The sequence below is a fragment of the Anomaloglossus baeobatrachus genome, chromosome 1 (assembly GCF_048569485.1).
Source record: "Anomaloglossus baeobatrachus isolate aAnoBae1 chromosome 1, aAnoBae1.hap1, whole genome shotgun sequence".
Classification (NCBI taxonomy): Eukaryota; Metazoa; Chordata; class Amphibia; order Anura; family Aromobatidae; genus Anomaloglossus; species Anomaloglossus baeobatrachus.
The window spans coordinates 880335300-880352170 of NC_134353.1; the positions used below are offsets into that span (position 1 = coordinate 880335300).

A 16871-nucleotide genomic window follows, 5' to 3' on the forward strand; every position below is an offset into this window, starting at 1 on the left:
TAGACTTTAATTAGTGCCGCATGGGCTTGCGTTCCGTCCGGTTTTTGCCGCATGCGGCAATACGGCCTCTTACAACTTGGAGCCATATTACCATTGTGCATCCAACCAAATGCTCATTTAGGCTTTGGTACACAGGGGTTTACATTTCTTGCAATACTTCTGTACTTCTTTCTTCTGGCACAAACTTTTGACAATCTAAAAACCATTAACAAACGACTGGTACAAATATATTGTTCCCCAAAAATAAGACCTACATCTAAAATAAGCCCTATTGGGATTTTGGGGACTTTTTTGAGTATGCTTAAAATGTAGGCCATACTTCAAAAATAAGCTCTATTTGCGGTTCCATAAGGAAGTGTCCAATCAGCTAAAGCAGTTAAGGAATACGGCAGGACTGTTCTTCAAAGAAAGCAGACATCCCTCAATGAAAGCAGACCTCCCCCAAAAAAATTTCACTCACCAGATCCCAAACAATTACAGTTTGCAAGTGCCAGTGGTGGATGGGCTCTCACACAGAGATCTGCGTCGCTGTCAGGTCCCTTGCCGCTCCAGCTGCATTGCACTGCAGATCTCACAAACAAATCGGGTACCAGTATCACTCTGCGTGAGAGATACTACCGCTGCGGAACGCAGGGTGGCCCGACCGTGACATAGATTTGTATGTGAGAGCCCATTCACCTGCCAACTGTAATTGTTTAGGTTCTGTTAAGTGCAATTCTTTCAGGGGGTATCTGCTTTCATGTTGGGGTCAACACTGTAGCGGCTTCTTTTTCATGTCAAAAAGGCCGACTGGTTCTGTTGTTTTGTTTTTGCTTAATAAAGATGTCGTTACAGTGTTGAAACATGTTGACTTGATACAAGAACCTCATGGCATTGTTTGCAGCTGAAAACCTTCTTCCATCAGCCCAGCCTATGTGTACCAGTGGTTTTTCATTTTTTCTATTTACCTAGAGACCTTCCCCAGCCATGAAGGGGGTGGAACTTTTAACAGCTTACGATCCCCTTAGTGCGCAATATACTTTTTTTATTTTTTTTCTCCTCTTTAAATTGCGTCACCCTATTGTGTGCCCTTTCCCCATTGCTTATACTATGAATTTTTGAAAATGACATCATCGCGCCCAATTTTAGGTTCAACCCTGTATGTGGAGAAAGTGGTTTACATAACTGTTAATGATATTATTTCCATTTCTCTCCTTAGTGGGACCAGACGTCTGGATAACTTTTGAGAAGGTTCATGGGCGTCTAATGCAGACTTGTCTGTGCTAAGGAGACTAATGTGACATTGCAGTCGCTTAATCCTGCTCCGTCACGTCATGTGACTCAGAAAGTGACTTATTACTCTGGAGCATTAGCCAGCAGCAGTCTGCAGATCTGCGGGATCCTTCCCTAAGGCTGGAAGCAGCTGTGCCTCACGAGTAGATCCTTCAGAGCTGAGGAGATCGGACAAGGAACTGTTCGCAGTCAACTGGAAGATGAAACTGAAGAAAAGCTCCGAAATATCTACATCTGGCGCAATGACAAGAAGAGGTGAGGCATCTCCTACATGAGGACTCCTGGAAATATTTTCTGAAGAACTTGTATTTCTAAGGAGGAACATAATACTCATTTGAGAGACTTGGAGACGTTTCCTACTAAAAAGGAGCTTCCTCCCTCATTTGCTTGGCATTTTTGAATATTTTTGATTATAAGACCATCTGGCTGTAACTTGTTATATTCTACCCTTGTATAATAAGATTATTAACTAAAGGTGCCCAAATGTTGACCATGACAGCAATGTACATGAATGGAGGGGGTTCGGGACACCAGCGCTACTCTCGCTGGAACAAGCAGGACAGCTTGGAGGATTACGTCCGCTCAGAGTGCTATGAACAAGATGGAGAAGGGAAGCAGCGCAGGCTCACGCCCTTTCAAAAGCTCACCCATGATATGTCACACGACGAGAAGACGGTCAAGGAGATGGCACTGGGCAAAAGGATCGGTCTTTACAGGCTGCGCGGGGAAATCGGAAGTGGAAATTTCTCACAAGTCAAACTTGGGATTCATGTTCTTACCAAAGGTAACATTTGTTTAATTTATTTTTTCAGCTTTAGTTTGCTCTCTTTGTATTTTTTTGCATGGCTTTATCTAAAAGGGAGCGAGAATAGATTGTGGCTATATTTGGGATCTGAGGGACCAATTTTACAAAATCGTGAAAGCTGGAGGCTTGGTGATAGATTTTGCACTGGAGCACAGGAGATTCTATTTTCTTCCATTGTGTTAGGACTTACAATGACATCAAATGGGTTTTCCATTTGTGAATTGAAAAGAAAAAAACATTTAGCAAGGGCAAATATAATAATAAAGAACATACTTGCCTCTCTTAGCGCTCTCTGGATCTACAGAACATACTCGCCTCTCTTAGCGCTCTCTGGGTCTCCAGTAGGTCTACATGATTCCGCAAGAAGGGGACCCAGTAAGCTCAAGAGATGATCGACAAGGATCAGTAATGGTAAGATCAGTATGATGTGCCATCACTTGCTGAGAATAAAGGCACCTTGGTGTTTGAGGCTGACTGCTGTGTCCCAATACACATAAATTGGGTTGCGTTGCATTTCCCTACACAGAGTATAGTTAGGGTTCTGCAGTGTGGAGGGAGTATTGGAGGGGTTATGTAGAGCTGTAAATGTGCTGCATTATCCTCAAGAACAGTGGAGCATCAAAAGGTGCAGTGAGATCCGCAGCAAATGTGGACAGTGTGTGGATGAAGCTGCATGAAATCTCATCATCAAGGATGCTACTAAAATGCTGGAATGTAAAATTTGCTGCACATATTTCCCTTGTGCAGGTACCAAGAAAAAAAATATAAGAAAAAATGGAGATTTTTTTTTTCTTTAGTTTGTAGTTATCTAGGCTTTTTAGCCTGATATAGTGAGGGCCACTTCATGTAGAGGAAAGAGGTTAAGAGTTTCTTCTGCACTTTTCGAAGACTCCCCAACAATATTTTTGGTTTTGATACCATTGATCAACAACTTAAGTCACAAGCGACCTGTAGAAGGTCACACCGCAAGATCAAGTGATCCAGGAATTGATCTGATCACCATATTCAAAGTTTGGCAGGATGATTACTCTACCTCTAGATTCAGACTGCAAATTTTTAGTCAAAGTAGATGGACCTTTTCCAACAATTCAATAACTAGTTCAGTTCATATCAGGACACGTTGAAGGCTATGAACACCTTTGACATGGGAAATAGTTATGTTGACATATGTTACTCGTTATCTCAAGTTGAAGGGGTTATCTGAAGATGATTCTTCAGGAGTGCACCAGCCCGCCTCTCTTCTTAGCCGGGGGTGATGTTGCTCTTGAAGACTGATGGTTCAGACCAGTGGTAAGGTCAACCTCTGTTCTCTCCAAGGGTGCAAGCTAAGGCATCTTTGCTTTTTCAGCATTGGGATACTGAAGATGGTGGGATCCAGTGATCTGATCGCTAGTGTGAATAGGCTGTAAAGCATAGAGCCTACTCATGCCGATGCTCCTCTCCTAGGTAATTGGAGACTCTACGATCGCAGCGTTGCCGGTAACCTTGGCCATGAGCTGTACATTATAAAATTAAGAATCCCTCCTTTCATGAGATTTTAAATAAGAGGTCAATTGAAAAGTTGCTTCATTTTCCAAGTCTTTGGCATTTTACCCATTTATTAACTTATGACAATCCCTTTAATAAAATTGTGCAATTTTAATGTCTACAATCTTTATTAATTTTCAGAACGTCTGATACACAGCTTGATCCAAGTTTCCAGATTTTTCTCTTGTGGGAGTGTCTCTCTCAGTAATACAGGCTGGATGTGAGCTCATTGTATTTCCAGAATGCTGCTGTCCTCAGCCATTTTCATTTAACAGCACAGCTTCGGAGCAGCACTCTTTTCCTATCCATGTGCTTTTCTCCTTGTTTATATCCTATTTTATTCACCCTCCATAAAGTTTAGACACTTTTCCCCCTGGCCATTATAGATCTGTATACAACCCTTCCATACTGCTACCTCTAACACTGAGAGAAGGAAGAGCGGAGCAGAGAGCAGTCAGGACTGAGCAAGAGCTCTGACAGATTTGTAATAATTTTGCAGCTCGATAAAGGACAAAAGCTGCAGACAACCATTTACAAATGTATTAAACTTTGCATTTAGGGAGCAAAAGAGCATTACAAAAAATAATGTGCGAATGAGAATTTAGCTTTCAGTGTGTGAAGTGTTTCAGCTTTTGCCCATAAAAATGAGCACTTGACAAATGCGACCCCATGTAGTGGATGAATGTTCCTCTCGGCCGCCTTCACCCGCACTGATCCTGGCTGCGCTGTCTCTTGGCAGAGATACAAGTTCCCGTCATTGGTGGCGCAGGATGAATGGTACATGACTCACACAGCTAAAGGGGCAGCACATTAGAGCCGCTGTTTGACATTACTACAGCAGCTGGGAGATAAATACATCTTTAATGGGCTTTTTTTCATTTTGGCATGGTTTTTTTTGTTAACTCTTGAACTTTAGAGATGGGACTTGTGCCATAGATTACATTAGCTGAAGAAGTTGTCCAGCTCCTTGATTTTTTTTTTTTTACCAGAAGCATAAAAAGGCTTAAAGTAACAAACTGAATCCCCAGGTACCACGTTGGTCTCCATTGATTACGTTTTGACAATAAATGTGACCAATGCAGCTAATCCCTGGTATAGTCTCTTTTTTAATGGATGTAAATTTGTATATATTTTCTATCTTTAGAAAAAGTTGCAATCAAAATATTGGACAAGACCAAGCTGGACCAGAAGACACAACGTCTGCTATCACGAGAGATTTCCAGTATGGAGAAACTGCATCACCCCAACATCATCAGACTTTACGAGGTGGTGGAGACTCTGTCTAAGCTGCACCTCGTGATGGAGTATGCCGGAGGCGGGGAGCTATTTGCCAAAATTAACACGGACGGAAAGTTATCTGAATCCGAAAGCAAAGTGATCTTCTCGCAGATAGTGTCTGCTGTGAAACATATGGTGAGATATGGCTTCCATATATTTATATGTTTCGATCATATGTGTGGTATACATCTAGAAGGCTGAACCAATATACAAAACCACACATTAGATGATTTACCCTAAACTAGTAACACTGGTGTTCAAATGGAGAGAATATTGGACACATTTTGGATGAATATTGGATTGGACACCTTTTTTAATTAAGTATATGGCACAGGTCTCAGTGATATGTTGTGGATATGCCATAGATGCCCAATTTAGGAGTCCTCTTTTAAAGAGTATCTATTAGAGATGGGGTGAATATATTGAAAGGGCCCAACCCGGTCCAGAGGCCATATTGGTAATCTGTGCCACGGGATGGAGCCCTGAAAAACACTTTTTAGCTGACGACATCCCTGGATCCTCTTTGGATAGCCGGTCTGGCACATCATCGGTGTTGTGGTGTGAAGCATACAGTATGTGATGTCCAGGCAAACTTGAAAGTATAAATCAAAAATGACAGGAAAAACAATGGCAAAACCGACAACGAAGCCGTTTCAGAAGAAAGACCGATGGCTTTTTCCTTTACCTTGGAAAACTAAGGGTATGAGTACACGGCAACTTTAAAGAGATGGTTCACTACTCTGCAATAGTGGCCATATCCCTGTAGAACTGATAGGGAAGGCTTTTTCTAAACACCTTGTTCACCCAATTCTGCCACTGAACGGTGCTATTGTGGTCCACTCATCTCCATGGAATGACCTCCCACCCCCCACCCCCCCCTCCCCGGGGCTCTGTGACCTCTGCGATCCAGTGATGTCACGTCAACTTCCAATTGACCTAACATCACAGTAGCCAGTTCCAGTCTTCCTGAGTGACTGGGCTGTGGGCAGTGTTTCGCCGCTTGTCACAGCCCAGTGTCACAGCCGAGCATCGCTCCTGCTGGCGGCGCTCTGCAGCAAAGGAGAGAGCGCGCAACATGCTGCACTGTGATGCTGGGCTGTGATCAGTAGTGAAACACCACCCACAGCCCAGGCACTCAGGAAGACTGGGACCGGTCGCTGTGATGTTAGGCCAACTGAAAGTTGATGTAACACCACCGGATCTCAGAGGTCATGGAGCTCGGGAGTCACTTCTTGGGGATGAGTGGACCGCAAAAGCACCGCTCAGTGGCAGAATTGGGTGAATAAGGTATTTAGAAAAAGTCTTCCCTATCAGTTTTACAAAGATGTGGCACTATTGCAGAGTAGTGAACCACCCCTATAAGATGCCAACAGACCTGCTGAAGTTTTCCTAGGCAAAGTCCCTTCAGGAAGGGGCTTAGCTTATGGTTTGAGGTAGTTTTCTGCAGTGGGTCTGCAGCTGGTGTCTTTCTTCTCTATTTTGAACTATAGCTGTTTATAGGTTCCTGGTGGAAGTCGCCAGAAGAATGACCATGCTACTTCTTGTAACCACTCCACAGTTTTCGAACCCTAAAGAGGTTAAAAAGTGTAACAAAAGACTGAACATGTGCACAACGTCCTTCCTACATTGCCATGCGTAATGTTCACTTTTTGCAGCGTTTGTTCAGTTTTCCGCCTGAAAAACAGGTCATGGGTACCTATGCCAAGAACGATGATACTTCTCCACTAATAAGTTAAATTACAAAGCTTAGTATATAAACATATACTACTCATTATAATAGGTAAACTTTAATTTGGATCTGTCGCCAGATTTCCAAATACAAACTGCATAAATTATAATTAGATATATTAATTCTGATGAGGCTGATGTACTTACTGAAAATCCATGTCAAGATGGCGAGATCATCCTTTTTCAAAGTTTTCTTTCGAATAATACATGTAGTATTTTATTTGAAGATTATGTACATCTATTTTTATATGGATTTTCAAAGTAAGTGCACTAGTCTCATCTGGTTTAAGTACTCTATTTACTAATGAATGCCCCTTGTATTGTGGAATCTTGGGATAGATATAAAAGTAAGGAGAACCTTTCATCAAATTTCTCATATGAACTCGACACGGGATGTAATAGCGTCTGCAGATTGGAATAAAACTTTTTCTTTATTTCACCTCTGTGTTGCGGAGATTTAGCAATCAAAGTATTTGGCACCTAATGAGTTAACTTTTTAATGCTCCAATGGGTGTTATCAGACAGTTTTCACTGGGGGCGTGTACTTTTTCTCTTTGTATGATGCCGATCAATCAAAAGCAGGCAGCAATGCTCTAAGGAAAGAAGAACACGCCACACCTTGTTTCCTCAGTGTTTGAGATGTATAATGACAGACAGTCCTGATCTCCTGGTCTCACCTCCTGCAGTACTGCTGTATTTTTTTGTTGGTTTATCATGTAGTCATAGCAGCTTGCACCTGTTCACACTTGCTTTATTCTATTTGGAGGTACTGGTCAGTTTTTTGTAGTATATTATTGGAAGTGTTGACTGTCTCCTTTCTCTCTGTGCTTTCCTCCCATCAGCCCAAGAGTGTTTTTTCATTAGTGCTGGATCCTACCTACCCATAATTTTGTAGGGTTTTAGCCCAGGAAAGGCGTGATATTAGGTTAAGGTCACATCAAAGAAAGGTCACCTTGACATGGTTGATGGGCTCACATGAATTGGCCAGTTTATGGACTAAGTACCTTCATCTTTATAAGTATATTCCATATAGTATTAATGCAGTTTAAATTTCAGATATTCTGTTTGCACATATCGTAGTGCTTACAGAGTGTTGCTGTATTCTTTTGTTTGTGTATCATGTAGTCATAGCAGCTTGCACCTGTTCACACTTGCTTTATTCTATTTCTATTGCTGGTCAGTTTTTTTTTCTTGTTGATATGTGTGATACTGACACTTTGACCTCTCACCTCCAAACAGGCACTGTGGGGAAGGGGCAGTACAGCAGAGGTAACAGTGCTCTGAGAGTAGGAAAGCTGACAGAAGGATTTGTAATGTATTGTGTAATGCTGCCCCTCCCCCTAGGGACCTTATCTGAAAGGTGTTATTTATGCTTTCTAATCATGCAGGAGGTTAAACCAGGAGATCAGGTCTGTCTGTCCTACATCTCACACACAGAAATCTGCTCTAAGCTTTGGTGGTGGAAGGGGGCTGTTCTTTCCTTAGAGTGCTGCTGGCTGTTTATGAATGGACAATGCAAACAGAGAGAACAAGTGCTGTCAGACAACACCCATTTGGAATTTTAGGTGCAAATTACTTTGATAATATTCCACCAATGGATCATGGAAGATAGAAAGTAAACAAAAGAAAAAGTTTAATTGTGTTCTGCAGCCATAATTACATCCTGTCTCCAGTTCAAAATTAAAAATTTGATGAAAGGTCAGAAGTCACACAACCATATGAAAAATTGGCCGGAGTGAATGCTTAAAAAATATATATATTTCTATCTATATGAGTTCCATATGTATGCCCATATTATGACCTTATAGTCTTATTTGGTCTATCTTGGATTAGTTCTTTGACTTGAATTCCTCTATACAGATATAATACAAATCTTTAAGGAATTGTCCATTCTTAGAAGAAAATAGAGTGACTACAGACTGCCATGTCATGACAGTGAGCACATTGTCACAATTTCCCTGTATTCTCTGTGTCGGTGCATACTTGCGGTCAGATGCCTACTAGACTTTGTCCGCCTCTTAATTCTTTTCTATTGAGAGAAGTCATTTGAGGCTAGTCGGCATGTGACCACAAGTATGAAGATTGCAAAAAAGACGTCGTGTGACCACCCACCTGCACGGGGAATCGTGACAGTGTGCGCACTGCACTCTGTACATAGAGAGCTGACTTTTGTTCTGTGATCGGAAAACCTCTTGAATTGCAAGATTTTTCAGATCTATATTACAGATGTGATTATTTGGGGTTTTTACTGACTTTTATAGGCAATTCTTAAGGGTGCTTTACACGCAGCGACATCGCTACCGATATATCGTCGGGGTTACGTCGTTGGTGACGCACATCTGGCGCCGGTAGCGACATCGCAGCGTGTGACACCAAGGAGCGACGATCAATGATCGCAAAATCGTTCAAAAACGGTGATCATTGACACGTCGCTCCTTTCCTTAATATCGTTGTTGCCACAGGTTCGATGTTTGTCGTTCCTGCGGCATCACACATCGCTATGTGTGACACCGCAGGAATGATGAACATCTCCTTACCTGCGTCCACCGGCAATGCGGAAGGAAGGAGGTGGGTGGGATGTTACGTCCCGCTCATCTCCGCCCCTCCGTTTCTATTGGCCGGCCGCATTGACGTCGCTATGACGCCGAACGCACCTCCCCCTTGAGGGAGGGATTGTTCGGCGGTCACAGCGATGTCGCTGTCAAGGTATGTGTGTGTGACGCTGCCGTAGCGATAATGTTCACTACGGCAGCGATCACCAAATGTCGCACGAACGATGGGGGTGGGTGCTATCGCGCTCGACATCACTAGCAATCGCTAGCGATATCGCAACATGTAAAGCACGCTTTAGGCGCAAATCGTTATTCTGTGACACATGCAGCGTTTTTTTCTTTTCACGGAGTCAAACTTTGTATGTGTCTGTACAGAAAGTCATCCATGTGGATTGAACCGCTAATTCATTTTGGATCCGTGTGAAGGCGATATTGCGCCCTCTGTTGGCATAAAAATTGGTCTTGTGAATGAGCTTTTATGTAATTCCAAGATAGTAATAACTGTAACAGTAAGTGGATACTTTAAGTGCCTTTTGAGGTCAGAGATCAGGTTCTAAAGAATGGGTGCAGCACAAGAGACGTTTCAGATTACGGCTCAATAGAAATTCACACATCTATTCCTCTGCTCCGTGTTATAATCAGTTCAGCACGTTCTGTCCTTTGTTCATAATGATCCGTCCAACAATAATTATAAAATGCCTAATCCTTTAATTATATTTTGCAAATCTGACATATTTTGCCATCCAACTTTATTTTTTTTTTTAATCCTCAGCATGACAACCAAATCATACACAGAGACCTGAAAGCGGAAAATGTCTTCTACACAAGTAACACATGCGTGAAGGTCGGAGACTTTGGATTTAGCACAATAAGTAAAAAAGAAGAAACCCTAAACACTTTTTGTGGTTCTCCTCCATACGCCGCCCCGGAACTTTTCCGAGATGAACACTATACTGGCACATTTGTTGATATCTGGGCATTAGGCATACTTCTATACTTCATGGTGACAGGCAGTATGCCGTTCCGAGCAGACACAGTGGCCAAATTAAAGAAGTGCATTCTCGATGGGACATATGTCATTCCTCCTATCGTATCTGAACCCTGCCAGAAGCTGATTAAAGGGATGCTGCAGCCTGTTCCATCAGAGAGATGCAGCGTGGATTACATCATGAATAGTGAATGGATGCATACCATACAGTATCCAAATCCATTAGAACCCTTCAAATTGGATCCAAAACACTTATTGGATATGACTACCCTAAAGGACGACGAAACAGAAGTGAAGAACACCTTGGAAAACTTGGGCATCACGGAGGATCATATTCTCAACAATCGGGGCAAAGAATCTCGAAGCTCAATCACAGGGATTTATCGGATTGTTCTTCACAGAGTCCAGAAGAAAAGAGCCGTGGAGAGCGTTCCGATAATAACCCACCCGGAACCAAGAGAAAAGACCACAAAGAGGCCTCACCGAACCCGCCGAGAAATCAGGCACACGTCTAAGTTTTGTTCCATTTTATAAGACATTTGAAATTCACGATAAAACGAACTGAAATACCCGAGAAACTAGAGGCTGCTTACTTACTTTTATACCTTTTTACACACTTTTTCCAGTGATGCCTTTAATACCTTTTTGCAAATATTTCACTCTCAAACAGCTTCAATGTTTGTCTAAATGATTTGCTTTAAGGAAATTGAGAGTGCCAAGGCTGTCATTCAGCAACTTCACACCTACATGATAGCAGAATAGTCTAGAAATGTGCTGAGAAAATGGCCACCTCCGCAGTGTCACTCTCTGTAAAGAAGACTTGTCACTTGCCATAAATATGTTTTGTTTTTTTTACTTGTTGAAAATGTTTGTTCTCCTGAATCTAGTGTAAGGCTGAGTTCACATGTTGTCATAACACAGACTGGGGAAGAACTTGAGCCAAAACACACAACAGGGGTTACACCACGACAGACAAGGGGGGCACTTTAACAACGGAGGGCCCTGGGACTAGTGAGAGGGAAGTTGGACACCTCCTCCACTTACCTGCCACTCTGCACTGCACTCCTATATAGTTCCTATACAGGTTCCTCACTTGTCGCCAAGCAGGAATCTGAAACCCTGAAAAGACCCTACAATAGTCCCTGGCTAGGGAGTGGGCAGGTGAAGGACAATATTCCCACGGCTACACTAGAACAACATGCTGGGGAAAGAAGACAGACAGTGGGAAAACCACCACCACAGATTGCAGCACTCAGCACCAACACTGCAGCCACCAGAGCAACTTCAATAAAGGGTTTCAGCAGCTCCTTCCACCTCGAGGACCAGCATCCAAATGGCAATGAGATCAGAGAATAACCAGCACCCTCTGCTGGTAGCAGAGGGTATATAGAGGGACTTGGAGTAGTCCCAAACCCAACACACCTGGGCTTGTAATTAGCCTGCTTGCTGCAAGGAATACTGACATGAACCCTATGATGGCCAAAAGAAAGGAAAACACATTTGATATTGAGAGTCAAGAATGTAAATGACTCTCAAGTCCTGAATCTGTCACTAGTCTCATAATGCAGAGAGACAGCCGTGACACATGTGCAGTAATCTTTTGTTAGAACGGATCCTGCAGAGATCTGTTGGCAAAAATTACTTCTTCTGGATCCCTTTTTTTTTTTTAACATTGGAGCTTATGGAGAACGGATCCTTTAACGGATTGTTATTTATTTTCTATTTGAAAAAGATTCTGTAAGGAAAAAAACCCTGATTATTTATAAATGCAAAAAAATGGATAGCTAAATAGCAATCCATTAATGGATCCGTTCTCCATTGTCTCTACTGTTAAAAAAATGGTTCCGGCAGACATCAGTTATTTAACATGGGACGAAAACGTTGTGTTTGCAGAACTTTTTTCCCAACGGATCTCTGCAGGATCCATTAAAACAGATGATTACAGGACGTGTGAACCCAGTCTTAAGGCCCCGTCACACACAGAGATAGATCTTTGGCAGATCTGTGGTTGCAGTGAAATCATGGACATATTGTTCTATTTGTACACAGCCACAAGTCTGGCACTGATTGTCCACAATTTCACTGCAGCCACAGATCTGCCGCAGATCTGCCGCAGATTTATCTCTGTGTGTGACAGGGCCTTTAGTCTTCTTTTGTTTCTGCATCTCTCCATTCCTGAGAGCTCTCTTTTTCTATGTGCAACTGTAGTCTTTTGGGCAACTGGGCGTGATCCTCAGCAAGACTCTCCTAGAGAAGTAGAGAAGACCACGCCCACTTGGCTAATCAGACCAAATATACATAAATGGAAGACTGGTCGTATCTAAGGAGTGGAGAGGCACAGGAAAAAAAGAAAAGCAAAGCCAAGTTCAGGAGAACAGCGTCATTTACACCAGGTAAGAAGAGAAAAAAAAAAATATATATATATATATATATATATGGCAACTGACAAATCCTCTTTTTTATGTCTAACATTATTTTAAATGCCTGTACATAACACACTGGGACTCTCTGACCAAAATTATTTGTTTATTGGACATATATAACATCCTATAAGAACTCGGATTTTTTACCTTAAAAGGGACCTGTCAGGACAATTTTACTACTGAAGTGATGATATGGCTGTATAAATCCTAGTGCAAGAATAAAAATGATAACTGTTATGATTATATCTGTATGAAGGTTTAAAACCATAGGTAATTTAGCCTGGTAGTGCATTGGGGCAGGGGTGGAGAAAACATTGGTGCAACCTGTGCTTCCACATATGGGGCCACATCTGCCTCAAAAGCAGGTGGAATTGTGCATTATAAGGAACTATTGGGCTGCAAAGGGCCCATAGACTGCAAAGGGCTCTCTTCTGTCTGTGTCCACCAGTGATTGGTGGTGTGTGCTGACGCATTACAAGACCAGCGATGCTCCCTCAATGCAATTCCAGGTTAACCTGCTTGACAGTTTGATTTCTCAGCACTGGCACATCCATTTTGACCCTTTAGGACCACATTCATGTTCGGCTGAGCGCCCCTGTGTTCTCTTTGAGAAAGCCCCTGGTGGTGGCAGCAGCTTATGTCTACCCTGAATGAAATGATTGGCCATTGAAAGTCTACAGGTTGGATCCTTCTTTCCTCCGAAAACATCTGTCAGGGGAGGATCAGGAGACCGCCAACACTTTAGATGGTCATCCAATCCCACCACAATCTGCAGTTTAGGAGTTTAGCTGACTTTATCTAACATTAATGGGAGGGGGGCTTTATGCCTTAGAAAAGTTGGTGGATGGATGAACAGTCATTGAGACTTTTCGCCTATCTAGCAATTCACATTTTAATTGATTGTGACCGTTAAAGCGCCACCATGTGTGTTCAAAAGTTCTTTATAGATGGACAAATGAAGGATTCTTTCTTAAAAGGATTGTCCATTTATCAAAAACTTCACACATTGCCATCTTCACAGTGCTCAAAATGTCATCGATTGGCCAAAACAATCAGTTTTTGCTCTACCCCACCAAGATCCTTATGATTGAATCTTCCATTTTATAGTTTCATAGTGTTTAAGGTTGAAGGTAGACTTAAGTCCATCAAGTTCAACCCATGACCTAACTTAGCATGTTGATCCAGAGAAATGCAAAAACCCAAAAGCACCACATTAGGGGAAAAAAATTCCTTCCCGACTCCTCATACGGCAATGAGACCAGTTGCCTGGATCAACGCTCAATCACAGGATCTAAATCTATTTTGATCAACTTCATTCTAATATTAGGCTCCTTTAGTAAAACAGATTTTGTCATTGACAGTTCTGGCTAGAAGACATTTCGCACAGTAGGAAGCCAGTCAGATATTGGAGGCAGGGTAATAACGATAAAAGCTTAAAAAGTGGTGTGATGTTGATGAGAACAGGATTAAAATAAAAAGCAGCAGATCATTCAGAAGAGGAGTCAATCAGGTGTGGATTATAATGCCAGGCCGGTAATCACTATCCACCGGAGACGTCCGGTCAGGGAATACGTGACACTCAGCAGGTGTTCAAGGCTGCTCATTAAAGATGATGGTAAGATCCCGCTTCTGTGCTACCATATCATGCCCAATTGCTTGCTTTATCCATATGTGTATGTGTATGAATATATATATATATATATATATATATATATACATACATACACACACATAGAGAGAGACATACAATAATACTTCTGTGGTCAATATCACCATAGTATGGTGGACCACCATATGGTTCTTGCCTGTGGAGACTCCATATGCCTCTTTACATTTCCCATGCATTGGTATTTAAGAAGCATTATCAATAGTTTAAGGTTTTTTTTTCCAAAATTGATATTTATCCCCTATGATGTCTGATGACAAAGGGCACCATCGTACTATTCCCATCAGTCCAGAAGACGATGAATAGATTGGTATTGATTATATATCACCATGTGGCTCCATTCAATCCCAATGGCTGAGAGGAGGACCGGGAGACTCTTGGCTCCAGCTCTAGTGATCAGTAGGAGGTCCCAATGATTAGACATTTGAGGCTAAGTTCACATGTCCTATAATCATCTGTTATCACAGATCCGTTAGAGATATGTTTGCAAAAAAGTTCTGCAAACCCAACTTTTTTGTCCGTTGTTAAATAACGGATGTCGGCGGGATCAGTTTTTAACATGTGGAGTCTATGGAGAACAGATCCGTTAAGGGATTGCTATGTATTGTCCATTTATAACAGATCCTTTAAGAAAATAACGGATGACTAAATAGCAATCCGTTAACGGATCCGTTGTCCATAAAAAAAAATGTATCCGGCAGAAATCAGTTTGCTAACGGATCTGTTCTAACGGAGGACATGTGAACATAGCCTAATCCATTATTACGTTATACTCCTACCTCTTATTACAAACACCACACATCCCTACAAATGTCCATTTCAGCCCGGTCTCTAGAGTCGCACCGAACTGACCCAGAAGCATTTACTTTTGCTTTGTTTTCTCTAAGCCCCGTTGTGATCTGTTTCCATCAAAAATTGAGTCTGTGGACGAACATGACCACATAATGTACCTGAAACCTTGCTCCTGAGGATATTTACTGTCTGTGGACAAGTCTGTGCAGCAAGGAGAGGCAGACTACTGTATGGCCGGTAGAATTTCCTGAAACCCTCCCAGTGCATGAACCTGGACTCACACACTATAGAAAATACATTGCCAGGCAGCTCCAATAAGGCTATGTTCACACACTGCATATTTTCTTAACCACAAAGATGCAGCGTTTTTGGCCCCAAAAAACGCACCCATGGCAAAAACGCATGCATTTTTTTAAGCGTTTTTCACCAATGCGTTTTTTAAGTCAAATCTATTGACTGGAAGGGCTCAAAAACGAAAACGCAAAAAGAATTGACATGCTGCATCTTCAAAAACGCAGCCAAGATGCAGCCAACAAAAGATGCCCAGTGTAGACAGCAAAATAGAAATCTCATAGACTTTGCTGGGAGAAGGAAATGTTTGCATTTAGGTGCATCTTTGTGACCTCAAAAATGCAGCAAAAATGTAGCAAAAGATGCCCTGTGTGAACATAGCCTAGAGACATACTATCTGCAATGGTGATTAATACTAAGCTGCTGAGGTCGTGTTGGGTTGTGAAATACTTGGCATAATTTTTGAACCGTTCCACCTCAATTGTCCGTAGACGCATGAATATTGGATTTAAGTAAATTTGTTACTTTTTGTCTTTACTATGTAAGAGAATTAACAAAAAGTCCCCATATTTTTGGTTGAACCCTATACATGTTGATAGGATTTCGTACTGAACTTTTTGTTAACAAGTGGACTTTGCTTTGACATTTTCCTAGGTCGTTACAAAGAATTGAGCTTTACGGTTATTGGTGACCACTGCGTGACAGGACACATTTTTGGAAATCCTTATTTGTGATATGGCTTAGTCTTCCTGGGTTTGACACATTTAGTGTTAACTAATACTGCGTGTTCATTATCACATGACTGATTCGATTTACAGCTTGCCATAAAGTAAAATCTTGCTGCGCTCCTCCTATGAGGATGCAACAGTCATGTCTTATACTTCATTACCACCCTATTACATTTGAAGATGAAGATGACAAGAAATACTAAAGAGCTGGGCCATGAATTCTGCTAAGTAACATAGAATCCGTTGATATCAGAATTGTATATGATTGGGAAGGCTTGTCAGCAGCTGCAGACAATCACTGGCTGGAATGGGTGAATGCCTGATGATTTATTTTAATTTAATTTCTAAGTGGAGGCCGGTGTCCCACTTGCGATTGCCTTGCGTATATCTCGTGCGAGTTTCGCAGTGCGTCATTCGTCACGGGCTCACACTCTCCCCACAGGAGCGGGTCGGTCGCATGTATCTCTATGCAGCCGACCCGCTCCTGTGAGCAGAGTGTGAGTCCATGAGTGGTAATACACCGCGAACCTCGCATGAGATACACGCAAGACAATCACAAGGGGAACATCTGCCTAAGGCTACATCACCATGGGACTTTAGATTATACAACCTATATGGGACTAATTAATCAAGACTGCCGCTAACAATGCCAGTCTTGATGAGACGGCGTGCTTGGGTCAGCCGCTCTCATTAAGGCCGGAGTCACACTTGTTAGTGCCACGCGCAAGTCTTGCATCGGCATCACCCAGCACGGCCGCACTCTCCTGACAGAAACAGGTCGGCTGCATGTATTTCTATGCAGCGGAAACGTTCCTGTCCGG

At 42.2% G+C, this 16871-nt stretch overlaps 1 protein-coding gene across 2 annotated transcripts in view; it reads left to right on the plus strand.

Annotated features, from left to right (window-relative positions):
• Positions 1–16482, plus strand: part of NIM1K (NIM1 serine/threonine protein kinase) — a 97982-nt gene extending 81500 nt beyond the window's left edge. For both annotated transcript variants that reach the window (XM_075326470.1, XM_075326475.1), the window contains exons 2-4: positions 1199–2056; positions 4749–5017; positions 9935–16482. In XM_075326470.1, the coding sequence (XP_075182585.1) occupies positions 1756–2056; positions 4749–5017; positions 9935–10684 (1320 nt within the window). In that variant the 5' untranslated portion in view covers positions 1199–1755 and the 3' untranslated portion in view covers positions 10685–16482. The remainder of the gene's footprint in view (positions 1–1198; positions 2057–4748; positions 5018–9934) is intronic.
• Positions 16483–16871: the final 389 nt, after the last annotated feature.